The sequence below is a fragment of the Electrophorus electricus genome, chromosome 13, assembly GCF_041902795.1.
Source record: "Electrophorus electricus isolate QZ-2024a chromosome 13, ASM4190279v1, whole genome shotgun sequence".
Classification (NCBI taxonomy): domain Eukaryota; kingdom Metazoa; phylum Chordata; class Actinopteri; order Gymnotiformes; family Gymnotidae; genus Electrophorus; species Electrophorus electricus.
Genome location: NC_137509.1, coordinates 6,228,063 through 6,247,090, shown reverse-complemented (window position 1 = coordinate 6,247,090; position 19,028 = coordinate 6,228,063). Strand labels below are relative to the sequence as shown.

Below are 19,028 nucleotides of genomic sequence, written 5' to 3'. Positions count from 1 at the left end.
GGTAAATCAGTATAAAAGTCTTACTTATATCTGTGACCCTAAATTCTTCTGTGTCCAAGAAGGAAACCATCTATGTTAATCACATTGGAGGGAACGTGTGATCATAAGACAGTGACATGAAGTGGCATATCTTGTGCAAAATAGTAGTCTACAATGTAGCATCACATGGGTTACTTTTAAGCTATTGGTGACTATCATTATTATTTATGATAACTATTATTAACTAATATTATTAGTATAGAAAAGCAAACACTGAAATTGTGAATTGGAAAGAAAAAGGTTTTATCATTTTAATGGTATGAAAGTATTTCTATTCATGTAGTACTGAAGGAGTAGTAGTATGAATGTGGGTCTGTGTAGTCTATAAAAAAAGATGGTCTCCCAAGCCACATGTATATAGGCAACAAACACAAATATAAAATTCCCCACTTACTCTCCTCTGGGCAAAGAGGCAACCACTGTTGCATTCATGTTCCACATCTCTTCTAACTCTTCTTTCAGCCCTTAGTATTTCTTGAGCTTTTCATGTTCCTTGGTCCTGATGTTCAAATGACTTGGGATTGCTACATCTATCACTACCACCCTCTTCTCCTTTTTATCCATTACTACTATGTCTAGTTAGTTATCCATTACCAATTTGTCTGTCTGTATCTGGAAGTCCCACAGGATCTTAGCTTGGTCATTCTCCACCACCTTTGGGGGTGTATCTCACATTGACCTCAGAATTTTCGGCCCATACTCGACACAGATGTTCTTCTGTGCTATGCCAGCCATTTGGTTATGGTGTTCATGTACGCTCTGCCTGCTAGCTAGTATGTTTAAAAAAGCGATATTTGTAAAGCCTCACTGAGTTTGAGAAAGGTGCTATATAAATGCAACTAATAATAATAATAATAATAATAGATTATAATAATAGTCGCTTTGCACAGCCTGCATCTGGGGTCCTGCTTGGTGTGGGATATCCCAGCCTCTATTGATCTTGTATTCAGAGCTTGTTCCTGTGCTTCGGCCAGTAGACAAGGACCATATGAAGGCCTGGAGCTGTCCAGCTCTTCATACTTGAGACCCTTTCTTGACATTGACATCTAGAATGTTGGTTACTGTATCCTGTTCAGGGAGGTTGCAGTACTGGAAATGTGCACACACACATGCACGTGCGCATGCTCGCACACACACGCACGCACGCACGCACACGCACACGCACACGCACACACCCACACCCACACCCACACACACAGACACACACACACACCAGCTGAAGTATACCACAGCAACAGTGATACTTGAGATGCTTGGCTATAAGATGAGCAGTATGCTCTGTGGAGGAGGCTATCAGAACTGCAGAAAGGTGTGATGAAGGTGATGATTGTACCTGAGAATTAAAGAGGATGTTCTCATGTTCTCCTATGAGCCATCCAGAGTGTACTCTTGCTGGCAGGGTAACGGCATGAGAACAGATCCGCCAAAGACTGAACAATACTGCAAAAGCATATTGGAGAAGGAGGCATCACACATTGCTTGCACAGCTGATGAAGCAGCTAAATAAATAAACCTAAGATTAAAAATAACCCAGGTCCTACATTATGTTCATCACCTTCTGTTAAAAGAAAGCTTGGCTAGTAAAAATAAACAAAAAATCCCAATTCATACATTTTGTAGTTAAACCAGGGACTGCCTGGCCAAAAAAAAGGGTCACCAACTGGAATTAACTAAGCAAATAGATAAGAGACTCTCATTGGATAATTACTGCATGGGTGATTATGTTTCAGCTGGCAACAAGTTATTTAACCCTAAGTGATGCAGTGAGTAGCTTCTCATTTGTTAAACAACCACGTCGAAAGACACATCCTGTGGTCGTGAAAAAGATGTTAATCTGTTTCAGAAGGGTCAAATTATTGGCATACATAAAGCAGAGAAAACATATAAGGAGATTGCTGAAACTAATAAAATTGGGTTAAGAACGGTCCAACGCATTATTAAAAACTGGAAGGACAGTGGGGAAACATCATCTTTGAGGAAAGAATGTGGTCGGAAAAAAATCTTGAATGATTGTGATCGGCAATCACTTAAATATGTGGTGGAAACAAATTGTAGAAAAACAATGGTAGAACTCAGGGATATGTTTAATAGTGAAAGTAAGAGCATTTCCACACGCACAATGAGAAGGGAACTCAAGGGATTGGGACTAAACAGCTGTGTAGCCTTAAGAAAACCACTTGTCAGTGAGGCTAACCGGCAAAAACGGCTTCAATTTGCTAGGGAGCATAAAGATTGGACTCTGGAATAATGGACGGTGGTCATGTGGTCTGATGAGTCCAGATTTACCCTGTTCCAGAGTGATGGATGCATCAGGGTAAGAAGAGAGGCAGCTGAAGTGATGCACCCATCATGCCTAGTGCTTACCGTACAAGCCTGTGGGGGCAGTGCTATGATCTGGGGTTGCTGCAGTTGGTCAGGTCTAGATTCAGCAACGTTATGTGCCCAAAGAATGAGGTCAGGCTTGTACCTGAATATACTGAATGACCAGGTTATTCCAATAATGGATTTTTTCTTCCTTGATGGCACGGGCATATTTCAAGACAATACCAGGATTCATCGGGCTCAAATTGTGAAAGAGTGGTTCAGGGAGCATGAGACATCATTTTCACACATGGATTGGCCACCACAGAGTCCAGACCTGAACCTGAGAATCTTTGGGATGTGCTGCAGAAGACTTTGCGCAGTGGTCCAAATCTCCCATCATCAATACAAGATCTTGGGGAAAAATTAATGCAACTCTGGACAGAAATAAATGTTATGACATTGCAGAAGCCACAGCGAATGCGTGCCATAATCAAAGCTAAAGGTGGTCCAATGAAATATTAGAGTTTGTGACCTTTTTTTTGGCCAAGTAGTGTAAATTGATAGTTGAACCACTTATGACATTAAACATTACACAGAAGTCAACTGCAGAAGGACATGGTGAGGTATGGGCACTGTCATCATGTTCTGTCATCAAAGCACATGTTTCCCAGTTCTCCCCTGTTATAACATTAGTGGTATTTTTGAGGGTCTCAGCCATTGCTACATCTATCACTTCAGCTTGTGGTCTTTTCTTAATCTCAGCCTGACTCCTGGATACATTATACTGTGCACCCACATGTACACTCTTTTAAACTAAGGGCACCCTAACCTGTGGCACTTACCTCATCATCAGCTCTTACTGGTGGAGAAATCGGACTGACAGCCAAAATATGGAGGGTACTGGTAGGCAGAAGACCACATTGGGTTCCACTTCTGTCAGCCAAGAACAGGCTCACCTAATCCAGACAGTCAAAGGTCAGAAGGGCAGAACATGGCATGAACAGCATGAATCCATGAACCCATGCTTCACTGCATGAACAGTTCAGATGCTGGTAGTGATGTAATGGCATGAGCAGTGGGGCTTTTATTGGTACACATTGGGCCCCTAAATACCAATCGAGCATCATTTATGCTACAACCTATCTGAGTGCAGTAGCTGAGCAGGTGCAACCTTTTATGGACATTATTTACCGGTATTTTATAATGCTAATTTTATAATTGGTAATGGTAATTTTATAATTATCTTCCAGCAATATAATGTTCCATGCCACAAAGCACAAGTTATCTCAAACTGGTTCCATGGCAATGAGTTTAGTCACCAGATCTAAATCCAATAGAGCACTTTTGGGATGTGGTAAAACGGGAGATTCACAGCATGAATGTTCTGCTGGCAAATTTGCAATAAATATGTAATAATCATGTAAAAATGGACCAAAAAGTCTAGGAATGTTTCCATCACCTTGCTACAAATAACAAAGGTTATTCTTACACCAAACGGGGGTCCTATTTAGGATTAGCATGGTGTTCCTAACAAATTGGATGGTGAGAGTCAATCATCCCTACAGTGACAGTGGTGATTTAGGCCATCCCAGAGAACAATCATTACAACTGTTAAAACATGTACTACCACTCAGTGTAAGTGTTACTCAATGTCTTTCTTTTTGTGTTGCCTTTTACTTAAGTTGCTTACTCTGCTACTCACATGTTGTGTCTTTATTGTATTCCTGAAAAGTGGCTGGCGTTGGTTGGTTGGTTTGTTTGTTTGGTTTGTGGATTGAGTAAGCAGACTTGACAGCAATTAATTTTTTTCTGCATTTTGCCCATGCCTTAGTTGATTATTAGCATATTTGTTGGTTTGTTTCATGGACTCTAATTGTTCAGTTGGAACTGTGCCGCTTTGCAAATCCATGCATGCTGCAATGGTGAAATAACACTTCCATATGAAGGACAATGATCACATGGTGAGAGCTGATAGGTGCTGCTGTAGATAAAGAGCCTTATTAAGAGGGTTGGGTGAGGCCAAGTGGAGTTTATCCTGGCAGCTTTGGAGACCAAGCCTTATGTGGCCCACAGAGCTTTACCAGCAGTTTCCCCTGGCTGCTAACTGGAGGCAGACAGCCTTCAGATTAGCTGGTGTGAGTATGTGTGTGTGTGTGTGTGTGGGGGGGGGGGTCAGTCTTGTCCGGCTGGGATCGTTTAAGCAGTTTCTGGCTCAGTTAAGGGGATTCAGCAGTGCTCCTCAGAAACAATACATAACACCATGAAGAGACAAATAATTACCTAAAATAGTTGGCATAAACATAAGTGTTGACTCACTTTTTTGAGCGAACTGAATGGCGCTGACGTCTCAGAATGCACTCAAATATACTACTTAATAGGTATATCCATTGACATTATTAATATTATTTTTAATTTGTTATAACTGTTAAAACTACCCAAACCAAACAACAGGGCTCAACCAAAGGCATGGCTGAGATGTCTGAGAGAAAATCCAGACTCTCAATGAAATGAAACTCAGTCCTGGCAAAATCCATGTCCTGGAATACTCATTAGCTGTCAACAGGTTTTCATCTCTGTCATTTGTACACAAAATACAGGATTCTCAGCATAGCTGATTAAATCTACCAGGCAGTAAGAATATCTCCCTAGTTACCTCTGGCCTCTGTTCAGCCTTATTACTCCTTATTCTTCACCATCCATCTAAATTAATCAAACTAGGGCTTAGGGACAGACTGGGGCAGACTGGGGCAGCCCTGGATGCCCATCTGTCCTGGAAAAAGAGGACCAAAGCAGCACTGGAGGCTCATGCATCATGTCGTGTGGGCTTGGAAGGTCTGACTGTCTGGATTTTAAAACCGTCTCACCAAGGTGCCACCCGCAAAGGTAGTTTTAGTGAGTGATACTTTAAAGTGGGGGGATCATCAGTCATTAGACATTCAAGACATTCATTCCTGAAAAACCTACAACTCTGCTGCTTCTTACCCTACCTTACACCCCAGCACAGCAACCCAGATAAAGTTTCTCTTCAAACCATGGTGGTGTGCATAAAAATAATAGTAATATGCCATATTATGTCCCATTATCTCAGTATCTATTTGGCCTGAAGAGGAGGGGACCCCAGTTTGAAATTATCTTATATCTTATTATCTTACCTAACCAAAAATCTTACATAAATAAAAAATTATTTGGAGGAAGCTGAGTAATTGTATTGATTCTAAACAACTACTTTTGGAGTAGTTTTCTGGAGTTACACACTTTTTTCCAACTGATGATTCACAAAATACATAAAGCCCTGCCTCATTAGCAAACAATCAGATTAGATTTCAACACATAGTAATCAGTAATCAGAAAGATTATGTTACTAATTAAATCTTTAGCCATAGCTTTTTAGTCAGTACCCATTTACATTCTCTTTCTATGGGATCCTTAAAAAATCTTGAGTGTAGAATAAACAAACCCACAAGGCACCAAAACAAAGTGACTAGCATCCTGAGTGACATCACCGGCATCATCTTATTAACAGGCCCTTTACATTCCTTTGTGTTTAAAAAGCCACACGTGTTCAGTTGCATGAAAAATGAATTTCCAAACCATAATGATATAAAACCATAATGATATAAAATTTTGATTTTTTTTTTGTTAAGATATCTTGACTCATTAAGTAAGTTTCAGGTCAATCATTCAGTCACTTCAGTCAAGTTTCACTTTGGTCATTCGTTCATTTTCGCTATTCCAATTACAATGATACAGGCATCAAAACTGTCAATGGCCAATATGTATGACCACAGAACATGTAAAGCTTTTTCCATCATACACTATTTGTGGTCCAGTGTCTTTGGAACAGGTGGTAGAGCACAGTTCTTCAGGGTGTAGTTTTACAGTGTGGTAGAGCACGGTTCTTGTGCTGGATGTGAGGAGGATTGGAAGTCACGAAAGCAGTGACAAGTGGTCAATCAGTGACATGAAATTTGTTATAAGCTTAAGCACCAATAACAGATGGTAGTTCACGATCTGACATCACTTTAAGAGAAGCTGACCATGACAAATGTGCTGTTAAAATATTTTTTAAGATATGTTCTTGAATTCTGGTAAAATACTGGAATGATGTAAGATAAACATAAATATAAATATAAATAGCATAAATATAAATATAAGCAATGGCACCTGGATTTTTAAGACCTGTAATCGTAGTGTAGACTCATTTTCTCTGTCTATCTGTCAGTCTCTCAGAAATAGTTACCTTGCACACATTGGTTTGAGAAAGAACACAAGAAAATTCATTTAGTTTCTGTATATATACCTTTACGTTTCCAACATTTGGCAGGTGCCCTTGTCTAGAGCATCTTACAAAATTGCTTCATAATCTCTATCAAATACATATCCTCATGTGATAAGATAAGAATAGTCTCAGGCTAAAGCACTGGATAGAGTAGACAGTAAAGTAGACAGCAGAAGAAAAAAAAATTAAGTGCATATTCAATTGTTTAATGACTCAGTAAAGAGTTCAGTCTTCATTTGAAGGCAATCAGTGACTCAGCTGTAAAAACACCAGAAGTTCTTTTCAACACCTGGGTGCCTTGATGTTTATCTTCTCTGTGTCAAGGGATGGTGGCTCCTGTCAAGCAGTAATAGAGGCTTGAAGGCAGTGTGGTGCAGAGCAGGGTTTGATTAGTTCTTTTAGGTATGTGGGACCTGGTCCAGCTATAGGGGATTCTTCACTGATCATACACCATGAGTCTAATGATGACTAATTGTCTAATGCTTTAATTCTGTGAACTTTTATTCTCTTAATAAACACTGTGTAATATTGTTTAATAGAGTTTATACACTTTATGCCACCCAAAACCAATCACCACACAGCACACTTCTCTTCATCCCTGCTCCGCCTCTTTGGCCTCGTCTTGCAATATTTGTTTCTGCACCTCTTACTTGTCTGAGCTTACTCTCCTGTCACCCTCTTTACTTAGACTAAAGCAGTTTAGCTTTTCTTTCCAATACCATAACAATAGAAAAGGAAGTGGAACACAGCTTTAGAGTTTGAGTGCTATTCTCTCAGCCTCTGCTGGTAGGGGCTGAGGGAGCATTACAGTCAGATAGGAGCCCTTGTTGACTTGCAAATGAGTTTGTGATTAGCTATTTGCAGAGTATTACTTTGTGTTTGTGTGCCAGGATCTTAACGTTTTGTTTTGTGTGTGTGTTGGTGGGTGGGTGGGTGTGTGTGTGTGTGTTGGTGTGAGAGTTTGTAAATGGGTCTGAAGAACAGGAGAAGGCTGAATGATAAGGAGATAACAATAAATCGTTCTCCTCCCACTAGCCTGTTAATTGTGCTTGTGTAGTAATACCCTGGCACCCCCAAAGTCCCTGCTTTGCCTGCTGGCAATATTAACTGGTCATTTTTATGCAGAAGGGCCTGAATTTAATTCTAATTAATTATGCCAAGTGGAGAACATTTAAAATCTGGCTAAATCTTCCAGTTTACAATGGAGCATTAGGATGTATGCTTAAGCTACGCATAAGCTAAACAGTACTATGCAGTAATTACCAGGGGCCATGTACACTGGATTTACATATTCAAAAATAAATCTTGAAAATCAATAAAATTTAGCTATAAATTTTTTTTACCCACATACCCACGATGATATGTTGCCTGTGATTAGTACTTCCAGAAACATCCTTAGCAAAGGGAAAGGAAATATAACACCAAAAAGCAGCCATAAATTTCAAGATTCATCTTTGGATATAACACTGAAAAAAACCTGAAGGGTTTAGATTAATGACAACCTTTCTCTGCCAGGCAGAGAGGAAGTTCATCTTGGATCTATGAGCCATGAAAGTGATTTCACTCTGATCTGACACAACTAGACTTATCAGCACAAGTATCTATCCAAATTCAATAAAGGATCACACACATACATAGACATGCACAGACATACATACTCATCCTTATAAAAGGCTCCAATAAAGGATCACACACATGGACATACAGACAAGGACATACACAGACATACACACTCATCCTTATCTTCACCTACTGATTTGTCTTGTTCAAGCAGCTTGGGAGCAGTTAAGTAGATTTTGACTCAGTCTGCTCATCTCAAACTATTAGAGATTAAAGCTGTGTGTGTGTGTGTGTGTGTGTGTGTGTGTGTGTGTGTGTGTGTGTGTGTGTGTGTGCGCGCGCGCACGTGAGCGCACCTGTGTGAGAGGGAGAGATGTTTTAATATTAAGTGTCCGAGGTTCAGATTAATAAAGAAAATTATCTGAGCCCATTTGTCCTCTCCTATCACTGCAAAAAGCATTTAGCATATTACATGCGCTCACACACACACACACACACACACACACACACACACACACACACACACACACACACACACACACACACACACACACACACATTTCAATTAAAGTCCTAAATAATATGCATTAAGTCACTGTGAAATACACTGACTTTACTTAAAAGTATTTAATCATTGTAAATTTGTAGGCTTAAGTGCAGCGAATTACAGTGTGTAAATAAATATGCAACTGATTCGATGAAAAATAAGACTAAAAAAATGCAACAGCTGCACAAGTAAAAGGTGCGTTCTTAAACTAGTCGACAAGCTTGAAGACAACATCTGCACCTGTCTGTGACCGTGTTGTACACTGCTCAGGTCACAGACTAAACCTCCTAACCTCAATCTAAACCATGACCCTTTACCCGACGGCGAACTTTAGTTCTGTCTGTAGCCATATGAAATCCATTTGGATGCAGAGCTAGATAAAAACATCCGTGTGGCAAATTTGGTATGATTAGTTATGCGAAAAATAAATCCTAAGACTTAAAGTTCTAATAAAATAAAACCGAGGTTAGTGAACTGCTACAAACAGGTGCTGATCCTGTAGCCTAAAGGTTTTAAACAATTGTTAGCCTCACATCTAGTGTTCTTATGAGCCATCATACAAAAATGCATCGTTGGGTTTATACTAAGTGTGCGACCATGGCCATCATTTCAGTACTGTGTGATTAGGAATAGCTAATAGTTGTTACCATCTTAACCGTGTGTTCAGATATAAGATTGTGTTAAATCGAATCAGTAACAAAAGTACACATAAACATACCTGCTGGAAGATACGGTTTGAATTGATAGACAAAGGATCGCGCAATACCGTGTCCCTAGAGAGCAAGCACTCGTGTGTCGGAGTCGCTCCTTGAAACGAACCTCGCATATCATCCTGATGTTCAAACTATGGGTGAGAAGCTCACCAGAAGCTCACGTAGCACGCTTTGCCTAATGCACCTTTTTTGCCTGCAGTTGAAAATCGCGAGACCTTCAGCCGAGTTAATCTGGTCGGATAATTATATCTGTTTCCGTAGATTTGTATTTTGTAGTTTTATATTCTTTTATGTTGTAAACATACATGGGGACTGACAGGATTTCGGCAGTGACAGGCCTACGTCTACGCAACCTATACTGTTGCCATAAGCAATGAACGTAAAAGTTGTGTGCCATTAAGCAAGATAAATCATAAAAGTTTGAATCATAAATCATGATTCAGCGACATAACTGTTACAATCCTTATATTCATGGATCAAAGAAATCATGTTGCTAGCAATCCTGATAGTTAATGTGTTCTTGGGTTTAGTCTAACAACCTGATCAGTCAGCCACCTCAGCGCTTACTGCCCCCCGCTAAGTGGCTAATGACCGAGCCGTATAATCCCTCTCAAAACAACTATAAAGATGCTAATAGCATTCTTCTATAAATAGGCTTGACTTCTGGTCTTCTTTCCTGACTAGACCCGATACCAGGAATCTGGCAGGCACCGAGAAACTCCTTCTACCCAGAAATCAGTCTAACTGTGAATTATATAACAGCTTCAAGCTTCAAGTAGGGATTTTAAATATTGCCACACTTTCTAATAATCACATCAATTTGAGTGTAATCCAGTCGACGATAGGAGAAATTATTTGTTTGGTGTAATACAGCCACATGTGTGTTTTTGGGAAGGATGCGCAAAATTCCTCTTTAGCGCACTGCCCAAACCCCATGTATCATCACCCGGCTGCAGACTAGGGCTTGTAAATGAACAAAAGTTATCATGTTTCCTTTGCCAATGTTCACTCTGGATCAGGTGGCTCGAGTATGCGAAAATCTGGAGGAAACGGGAGATATTGACCGCCTGGGGCGCTTCCTCTGGTCTTTACCGGCGGCTGTTCCCGTGTCGGCCAGCGACGCTCTCAATCGTCACGAATCGGTGATGCGCGCCAGAGCTCTGGTCGCATTTCACGGAGGGAATTTCGAAGCCCTCTACCAAATCCTGCAGAGTCATCGATTTACGCGTGAGTCCCACGCCAAGCTCCAGGATCTTTGGCTGGACGCGCACTACCGCGAAGCAGAGCGCCTGCGAGGAAGGCCCCTGGGACCGGTGGAGAAATACAGAATTCGCAAAAAATTTCCCCTTCCTCGTACTATCTGGGACGGCGAGCAGAAAACACACTGTTTCAAGGTAAGGCTAAAATCGACAGTTGTGTCGAGTTCTATGGTCCGTTACGTCCTTGAAGCCTACTTAAAGGGTTTTAGGACCATAATCTTTTATAAACGGTTCTTTAGCTCGACTCACAGTGGAACGCTGCATGCCTCTACTTATAGGTCAGCAGGTTGTGTACACTACGTGTAAACTCTTTGCCGAAAACCTAATTGAATGGAGTACTTCAAATAAAAAAATGTACTAGTTTATGAATTGTAAAATACATAAAATACTTATGCTTGAAAAGGGTTCCAGAGAAGAGGACTAATTATATATATATATATATATATATATATATATATATATATATATATATATATATATATATATATATATATTACAATACTTTTGTATTTTAAAATAAGAGAATAAAAACAGTAAGAATGACACAGAAATATCTTTTACAGAAAAAAAAGAGGCAGGCTATGGCAGGGATTAACAAGCATGACTAAAAAAAGCACTCACTGTAGTGGCCCTCCTATTAGCCAATGCACTGGATGTCACAGAGTCAGTATGTTAAGCCTCTTTTGTCAAGGACCACCCGTGGCGTTAAGCTCCTCTGTACAGGAGTCGTCTTTCTCTCCTCTAGCCACAGACAGTGGTAATCCATGGGGGACAGTGGTAATCCATGTTGCAGAATGCACTGTCAGATTAACTCTGGTCCAGTTGGCCTGCACTGTTATCACTATGATTCCAGGTTAAAACAGTGTTTGTGTATCCACTCTGGTGAATGATGATGACAACTTAATGACTATTGAACTCGTTTGTTAATTTCAACCAAGAGAACAGTTGATTTCCCTTTACATAAGTCCAGCAAAAATGACACATGGCATTAATAACCATGACGGATTATAGAAACACTTTCCTTTTATGAAAAGAAAAGGGGACACAGTGTTCAGTAACACAGTAGGTTGCATAGAGAATGAGGTATAAAATACCTTTTAAATGCCTGTTCAGAACCGGCCCTATCCCATTAATACTAACAGACTAGACCTGCATCCACTGACTTTGGTTATTGCTAGGTCTTTGGACCTCAGCCACTATCTTGATTTCCCCTAGTGGTCAACAGTGTTAAAGTGCTCTAGGAAAAATCCTTTTACGTTAAAAAAGCCTGATTTTTATTTATCCTCAGCTAATCATTACAAACATGTTACAAGCTTACACTGATGAGTAGATACACCCAAGCAAGAAGTATTTATGTGTGCCTTAAGGTGAAATGACATTCATGCTCCCACATTGTAAATACCTGGAATCAGAGATCAGTTTAATTGGAATTGTGGCTGAAAGTTTTACAGGATAAAATTAGATAAGAAGTATGTTCAACCACATAATATATAACTTCCATAATTTAAAAAATTCCTGTTTTCCACAGGAGAGGACACGCAGTTTACTGCGAGAGTGGTACCTGCAGGACCCGTACCCGAATCCGTCCCACAAGCGGCATCTGGCCCAGGCTACGGGCCTCACGCCTACCCAGGTGGGCAACTGGTTCAAAAACAGGCGGCAGAGAGACAGAGCGGCATCAGCCAAAAACAGGTAACTGCTCAGTGATAACCAAAGACCAGATGTTCTAGAGCATGGTAGCATAAAGTCCAGATTCGCTATAAAGCAGGGTAATGTACAGTCCAGACTCTCTATAAAGCAGTGTAATGTACAGTCCAAGCTCTGGGAGACCTGTTGAGTTTATTTTGAGAGGGGGAAAAATGTAGCATCATTTGAAAGCAAAGTTCCATGTTTGTCATTTAGGTCTAATCTGCCTTTCCTTTGTTTTTGTCATCTCTCTTTTTCTCTTTGTCTTACTAGGCTGCAACAGGACGCATTGCTCCTCCCGCCTGGCGCCTCTCCAGAAGGATCCTCCTCAGAGCACAACCCGGCCCTGGAGGGCTCAACCCCACACCAGCCCTGCAGCCCAGACAGCAGTGACTGAGGCTCGGCTGCTCACAGGCACCACCACGTACCACAGACCCATCAGCAGTGACAGAGAGTTTGAGCCATGAGAGAAAGACTCATCCCTCTTTAACCCAACAACTGAAGCTCTCTCACACACAGAATCCTTACTGGCCCATGAACGCTTGCAAAGATCCCCAGACAGACACACAGAGTGCTGTTACAGGAGACTGGTGGCAACAGAACTCAGACTTACCAGCTGGGTAAGTACGGAGAGTGGAACTCAGCCTCTGTGTGGTAGTGAAGGGCAGACGGACTGGATCTAGGATGTCGATCTGCGCACTTAAAAGGACCACTCGGCATACTGGTGAAATCAGCTGATAAAGGAAATATAATAATATATTTTGTTAGACTTTGCCAAGGAAAAGAGAGCCTGAACCATTTTCTTACAGCAGTATGAGTAGTACGTTTTCTACAGTATTGTTCACTAGTTGAACTGTTGAAATCTTTTAAGAATTTTCAGATTGCACAAAACATGCTTTAGCTTTTGTTAGAAAATATTTAGCTGCAGAACATTGCATTGTTAGTACAGTACTTATGAGCAGTCTATTATTATGCTCCAGGGGATGGTATGATGACAAGGAGCCTGTTATTGTTGAGATATGACAACCAATTGGATGTATTTTGTTCCTCCACACTGTCAGTCTTCTGGTGTTTTTAATAGGGATTTTATGAATTTATCTTATATTCATCATATTTATATTATATCAGGGAACATCCTGAAGACAAGGTACTCAGGTATACAAAATCAGGAAATTACAAATAGCATTCAAATGTGCAGATAAATTGCATAATGCTGTAGAACGTTTTTGTTTGTCTGTTGTGTTTGTTTGGGTGAAGATATCTGATAGCCTGACACTTAACTGAACAGATAGTAACGACTTGATGATGCCTGTACTATTTTTTACATTAATTATGCTTACCTGGACCCTTTACATTTCACGTAGACCGCAGACTGTATATAATTAGGTCTGCTGGTAGCTACGGCTAGCGTACTCTGCATTTTGTTTCTCAGTATCATGCATTGTCATTCCGACACTTCGTTTGTCTTTGATTAAACCTGAAAGAGGAATTAGGCGTCAAAACCCGAAACGAGAAAAGTTCAACATACTTGGCAAAACCTTTAGGGGACACAGCCTGGTCTTAAATTTATGTGCCTGCACTAATTCTTCAAAGGAACACGAATTCTTTTCTCTGTAAACCCATATTCACAAAGTCTAAATAATCCTGCTTTAAAAGAAAGCTGTTGTTTTCAATGTCTCATGTGTCCAATTTTGAAATAAAGCATTTAAGCAACGTTGGCCTAGTCGTGCTTACTGAAGATCCTGGGGATGCGTTGAAAAATTTTAAAATGGCATAAACAAAACGCGTATTAAACCAAACGTTGTAGCGGTTATCTTGTTGTACACAGAGTTATTCTTCCCGAGCCAAAAAAATAAAAATAAACAAGCGGACATTTTACGAACGGACATGAAAACAGTATAGGGCACATGTACCAAACCATATAAAGTCTGCTTGCTCATCTTTGCGGGACTAGTGGACTCTCACTGGGAGTGTCTCGGCGTTACTCTAGAACCAGCCCCCTCGGCATTCCCTATACTGCTTCCAAGAAAGTAAACAGTACGTGATTTTATCTGTCAGGTGCATTTCAAATATTGCAAACATTCCGTCTATTTATACAGGAAAATCAGAAATAAAAGTCTTCTCCAGGTCTGCGGGCTTTTACCTGCACGTCACCTGAGCCGGTGAACCATGGATAGCGCAGGGAGAAAAGTGGTCGTCTGTGACAATGGTACCGGGGTAAGGGTTATTTCTATTACCACCTGAAGGCAGCAAAAATATGCTCTTTCATCGTTTTCTTTTTATGTATTTTTCTGCTTTTTAAGGAAACGTACCACAAATAATTAAGTGCAAAGTATTTTTATTTGGGCTACTCCTTTTAAAAAAATTTATTCATTGCTTTTTTATGCTTATGAACCTATGAAGTAACCTGCTTTCTTTCAACGAATTTAGTAGTTATAGGCTTTGCATAATCATTTACACAATAACACTCGAAGCAGCAGAAAGGCACAGGGCGTGTTACGGGGTCCCATGTGTTTAGACTTGTTTAGTGAGGAAACGCAGTTATGACACAAAAATAGCCTTAAAAGGTGGTGCAAGAAAGGGAACACCGTTATTGGACACAAATAAGGAAATGTTATACACCACAGGCAACGGTCTACTAAGATTCACGTCGTATGTCCGTTTTCTTACTACAGTGCGTTACGTGCTTAAACGTATCGTATCTGCAGGCTATGGAATGTGTGTTATCCCGCAGAGACAAGTCAGGACAGTGACGGAGACTAAAATGAAAGGAAGAACCCAGTTCCAGAATTCACACTGGAAAAAAAAACAAACAAACAAAAAACATGTGAAATAGGATAAATTTTTTTCTGTCAAAAATGAAGATGCAGAAAAATATATAACTTTTCTGCAACAAATAATAATATTAGTAGTTTTCTCACAGTAGGATAGGGGACCTTTTGCCATAAGATATAGCCTACATTCATGTAGAATTCTCAGTAGCATTTTTTGCCATTGGGTGGCGTAGCTGTAAGATGTAGTGCTTATGTTTTAAGCTACTTATATTTCTTTTATGTAAAAGTTAATGTTCCCTCCTTTCTCACAGTTTGTCAAGTGTGGTTTTGCCGGCTCCAATTTCCCGGAGCACATATTCCCAGCACTCGTAGGCCGTCCAGTCATCCGCTCTAACACTAAAGTTGGGAACATTGTGATTAAGGCGAGTCTTGCAGTCCAATACACTAGTACAGTCCAGTGTAACAGTGATATACATTTGAAAGTACTAACTCAGTGGATACTATCTGAAACAGGAACTCGAAAATGATCATTCTTAATCAAGAAGACATTTACACAGGGATCTTGAAATGTCACTTTCAGTCAAGTCAGGTTTTTCCATACACTGCCATCTCTCAGATTTACCAACCTGACTTTAAACCCATGTACTTGACATTTCAATCCATTAAACTGTCGAACAGCATTTAACTGCTGAACAGCATTAAACTATCAAATAGCATTTAACTACTGAACAGCTGTTTAAAAAACTAAAGAGTCAAGCTGTTTAAAGACAAGAAACAAACTCACTCCTCATCTAAAAAGTAGAGCCTGTATTAGTTATGATATAACTTTAATATGAGACTGGTTTTTTGCCCTATTGGTAGGACCTGATGGTGGGGGATGAGGCAAGTGAATGCCGTTCCATGTTGGAGGTCTCCTACCCCATGGAGAATGGGATTGTGCGGAACTGGGAGGACATGCTCCACCTGTGGGACCACACCTTCGGACCTGAGCGCCTGAACATCAGCCCACCTGAGTGCAAGGTTCTGCTGACTGAGCCACCCCTCAACCCCATGAAGAACCGGCAGAAGATTGCAGAGGTCATGTTCGAGACCTACAAGTTCCACAGCATCTATATTGCCATCCAAGCTGTGCTGACCCTCTATGCTCAGGGTAAGGGCAGGATGTCGCTGATCGGAGGTCAGGTCTCAGTTCTCCTTTATGTGGTGAGCTGGCACAGATTCTGCCAGTAGCCTAATACACTCAACCATCAGTGAATAAATATCTCACCATCAATAGCTTGTTCTTTGCAATAATCTTCCAGACCAATGTGTCTTGTCATAGCATGGTAGATAAAAGTAGCAAATAAGAAAATGCTTGCATGACACGGAACAGTGTGGTGTGCTAACCTGTACTCCTGTGCCAGGTCTCCTGACAGGTGTGGTGGTGGACTCAGGTGATGGGGTGACACATATCTGCCCAGTTTATGAGGGCTTCTCACTCCCTCATCTCACACGCCGACTGGACATCGCAGGACGTGACATCACACGCTACCTCATCAAGGTGATGAAGCCATGCTCCCTACATTTCTTTCTCTGATCTTGTGAGTTCCACGTTTTCTCAAGTGACATTTCTACATTTGGCAGGCAAAGTCAGTGCATTATATTACATGGTATGAGATCTCAGAGGCAGTGGGTGCGCAGAGGGTGTTCAGAGGGTGTTGAGTGGGTGTTCAGTCATTAGCGGATTCAGCATAGTTATAAAGCTGTGGCCTTTTGACCAAAGCAGAACACTGGGCTTTTTTTGGCACTGACTATGGCTGCCGTTACAGCTCCACTCCCTCAGTGCACTGACGCTCTTGTCTCCACCTGACCAGCTGCTGCTGCTGAGGGGCTACGCCTTCAATCACTCTGCCGACTTTGAGACTGTGCGCATGCTGAAGGAGAAACTGTGCTTCGTGGGTTACAACATTGAACAGGAACAGAAACTGGCCAATGAGACCACTTTCCTGGTGGAGTCCTACACGGTACTACAGCTCAGCCCTCAATGAATTTACTTCCTTGTGGCTTGTGGTCACCGATCTGAAAACATATACGCACCTTACAGTACATGCTTACCTCACACTCACCCATACACAAAACAGTTGCCTACTTATATAGTGGTCGGGGTTGTATGAGAAACACCATAGATATATTTAGAGATATTGAAACTGAATGATGTCTTCATTTGTATTCTTCGCTGGGTACATCATTAATAGCCTGGCAGACTGGAGGGTGGATGTAAAGTGTGCTGGCTTTATGGATGTGTTGATTGCTGTGGGTGTAGCTCCCGGATGGGCGCACGGTGCTGGTTGGTGGGGAGAGGTTCGGAGCCCCAGAGGCACTCTTCCAGCCACACCTCATCAACGTCGAGGGTGTTGGGGTGGCTGAGCTGCTCTTCAACACCATCCAGGCGGCCGACATTGATCTCAGGTCAGTTATGGTGCTGCTCTGTTATGCACTAAACATGGGATCTGCTGATCAAGGAGTAGGCACTTTCTGAATTTACACTGGACCTGGACTACCGGTCCATTAGCTTTTCTGTAAGCTCTCCAGAGGTGGTCATATATTTTCAACCTGATTAATTGTCTCCCTACTTACTGCTACATAACGAAAATCTGCACCACCTGCAGTATTCTTCCATTTTGCTTTACTGCTGTGAGCCTTCAAGTTTGTGGAAAATACTGTCCCCTTTGCAGGGCAGATTTCTACAAGCATATCGTACTGTCTGGGGGGACCACCATGTACCCTGGACTGCCCTCCCGCCTGGAGAGGGAGATGAAGCAGCTGTATCTGGAACGAGTGCTGCATGGAGACACAGACAAGCTCTCGGTATGATAACACCTGTACCAGCACTGTTCTTTATTCAAAGCAGCATCTCAAAAAGGATAAACTACCTACGGTAGACCCATCTTAAGAAATCCCTCATGATTCTTTAATGATGCTGATGTTGTTATCAGAAAAAGAATGAAAATGTTAGATATATTCATTGGAACATATATTCACTGGCATGCCAAAATACTTATAGTGTATCTGTAACCATCTTATTGCAAAGCACTGACACAGTGACACATCACCAGTTGTTGTACACTGCACATTCTAAATTTGAAAAGGTTTACACTGTAACAGTGTCTGACATATGAACCGGCAAGAATAAGATTAATGTGAGGAAGCTAATTAAAGCGTATATCATTATTACAGCAGTGGTTGCTTATGCAGGAGTGTCCCACCCACCTCTGGGCTGCATAACCAAATCCCCTCGGCACTCTTCCTCCTTCATCCCTCTCTCTATCGCTCTCCTCCTCTTGCAGAAGTTTAAGATCCGCATCGAGGACCCCCCTCGCCGGAAGCACATGGTTTTCATGGGCGGAGCCGTGCTTGCCAACATCATGAAAGACAAAGAATCGTTCTGGGTGACACGGGCAGAATATGAAGAAAAAGGCCTGAAGGTGCTCGACAAGCTTGGTGGAGGAGCGAGATGAAACCCAAACACAAGCGTAAACACAGTTGAAAGACAGACAGATGGGAATACAGAGAAAACAGATCATATACAGAGAAAAATAAACAGAGAGATAAACTGATAAGTATTTTGCTCAAGGTTAAGTAAACCCAGAATTTTTCTGTAGAGTGGGACTTTCATCAGCGGTCATTTGTTCAACTTTGTCATCACACAGACTTAGTTTACAGTGAAGTCTGTTAAATCCTGCATAAATGTCTCATTGTTTCAAGAACAACAAGTCAAATGAATGCTGGACTCACCAAATCATTAAAGCAAAGGTCTGCTGCCATCTAGAGGATCACCACATACCACCACATGTCAGGGTGTTTCAACAACCTACAGGAGGTTATACT

At 41.2% G+C, this 19,028-nt stretch overlaps 2 protein-coding genes and 2 long non-coding RNA genes across 5 annotated transcripts; 2 read left to right on the top strand and 2 right to left on the bottom strand.

Moving 5' to 3' along the window:
* Positions 1–175: 175 nt before the first annotated feature.
* Positions 176–9,570, bottom strand: LOC145643560 (uncharacterized). The gene is made up of 3 exons (XR_014115996.1): positions 9,448–9,570; positions 3,186–3,299; positions 176–1,479 (listed from the first exon to the last, which is right to left on the bottom strand). It is a non-coding gene; the product is annotated as an uncharacterized LOC145643560 (long non-coding RNA).
* Positions 9,571–10,143: 573 nt separating this feature from the next.
* six7 (SIX homeobox 7) lies at positions 10,144–14,091 on the top strand. Its single transcript, XM_027022511.3, has 3 exons — positions 10,144–10,836; positions 12,230–12,393; positions 12,661–14,091. Exons 1-3 carry the CDS (start codon positions 10,429–10,431, stop codon positions 12,782–12,784), a joined length of 696 nt encoding a protein of 231 aa, XP_026878312.2. The 5' UTR covers positions 10,144–10,428; the 3' UTR covers positions 12,785–14,091.
* Positions 13,779–14,602, bottom strand: LOC113585162 (uncharacterized). The gene is made up of 3 exons (XR_003411480.2): positions 14,531–14,602; positions 14,301–14,403; positions 13,779–13,864 (listed from the first exon to the last, which is right to left on the bottom strand). It is a non-coding gene; the product is annotated as an uncharacterized LOC113585162 (long non-coding RNA).
* zgc:101810 (actin-related protein 2-A) lies at positions 14,417–19,023 on the top strand. Of its 2 annotated transcripts, none has more exons than XM_027022500.3 (8): positions 14,417–14,604; positions 15,473–15,583; positions 16,023–16,311; positions 16,565–16,701; positions 17,015–17,164; positions 17,464–17,609; positions 17,876–18,008; positions 18,488–19,023. In XM_027022500.3, exons 1-8 carry the CDS (start codon positions 14,557–14,559, stop codon positions 18,656–18,658), a joined length of 1,185 nt encoding a protein of 394 aa, XP_026878301.2. In that variant the 5' UTR covers positions 14,417–14,556; the 3' UTR covers positions 18,659–19,023. The 2 variants fall into 2 exon arrangements, with proteins under 2 accessions (XP_026878301.2, XP_081550616.1); XM_081694490.1 differs by having other exon boundaries at positions 17,881–18,008; positions 18,488–18,624.
* Positions 19,024–19,028: the final 5 nt, after the last annotated feature.

Coding starts and splice junctions, on each gene's coding strand:
- zgc:101810 (XM_027022500.3), top strand. CDS start 14,557: ATGGATAGCGCAGGGAGAAAAGTGGTCGTCTGTGACAATGGTACCGGG. Junction 17,165..17,463: donor TCCTGGTGGAGTCCTACACG/GTACTACAGCTC, acceptor CTGTGGGTGTAG/CTCCCGGATGGGCGCACGGT. Junction 17,610..17,875: donor GCGGCCGACATTGATCTCAG/GTCAGTTATGGT, acceptor TCCCCTTTGCAG/GGCAGATTTCTACAAGCATA.
- six7 (XM_027022511.3), top strand. CDS start 10,429: ATGTTTCCTTTGCCAATGTTCACTCTGGATCAGGTGGCTCGAGTATGC. Junction 10,837..12,229: donor AGAAAACACACTGTTTCAAG/GTAAGGCTAAAA, acceptor TGTTTTCCACAG/GAGAGGACACGCAGTTTACT. Junction 12,394..12,660: donor GCGGCATCAGCCAAAAACAG/GTAACTGCTCAG, acceptor TTGTCTTACTAG/GCTGCAACAGGACGCATTGC.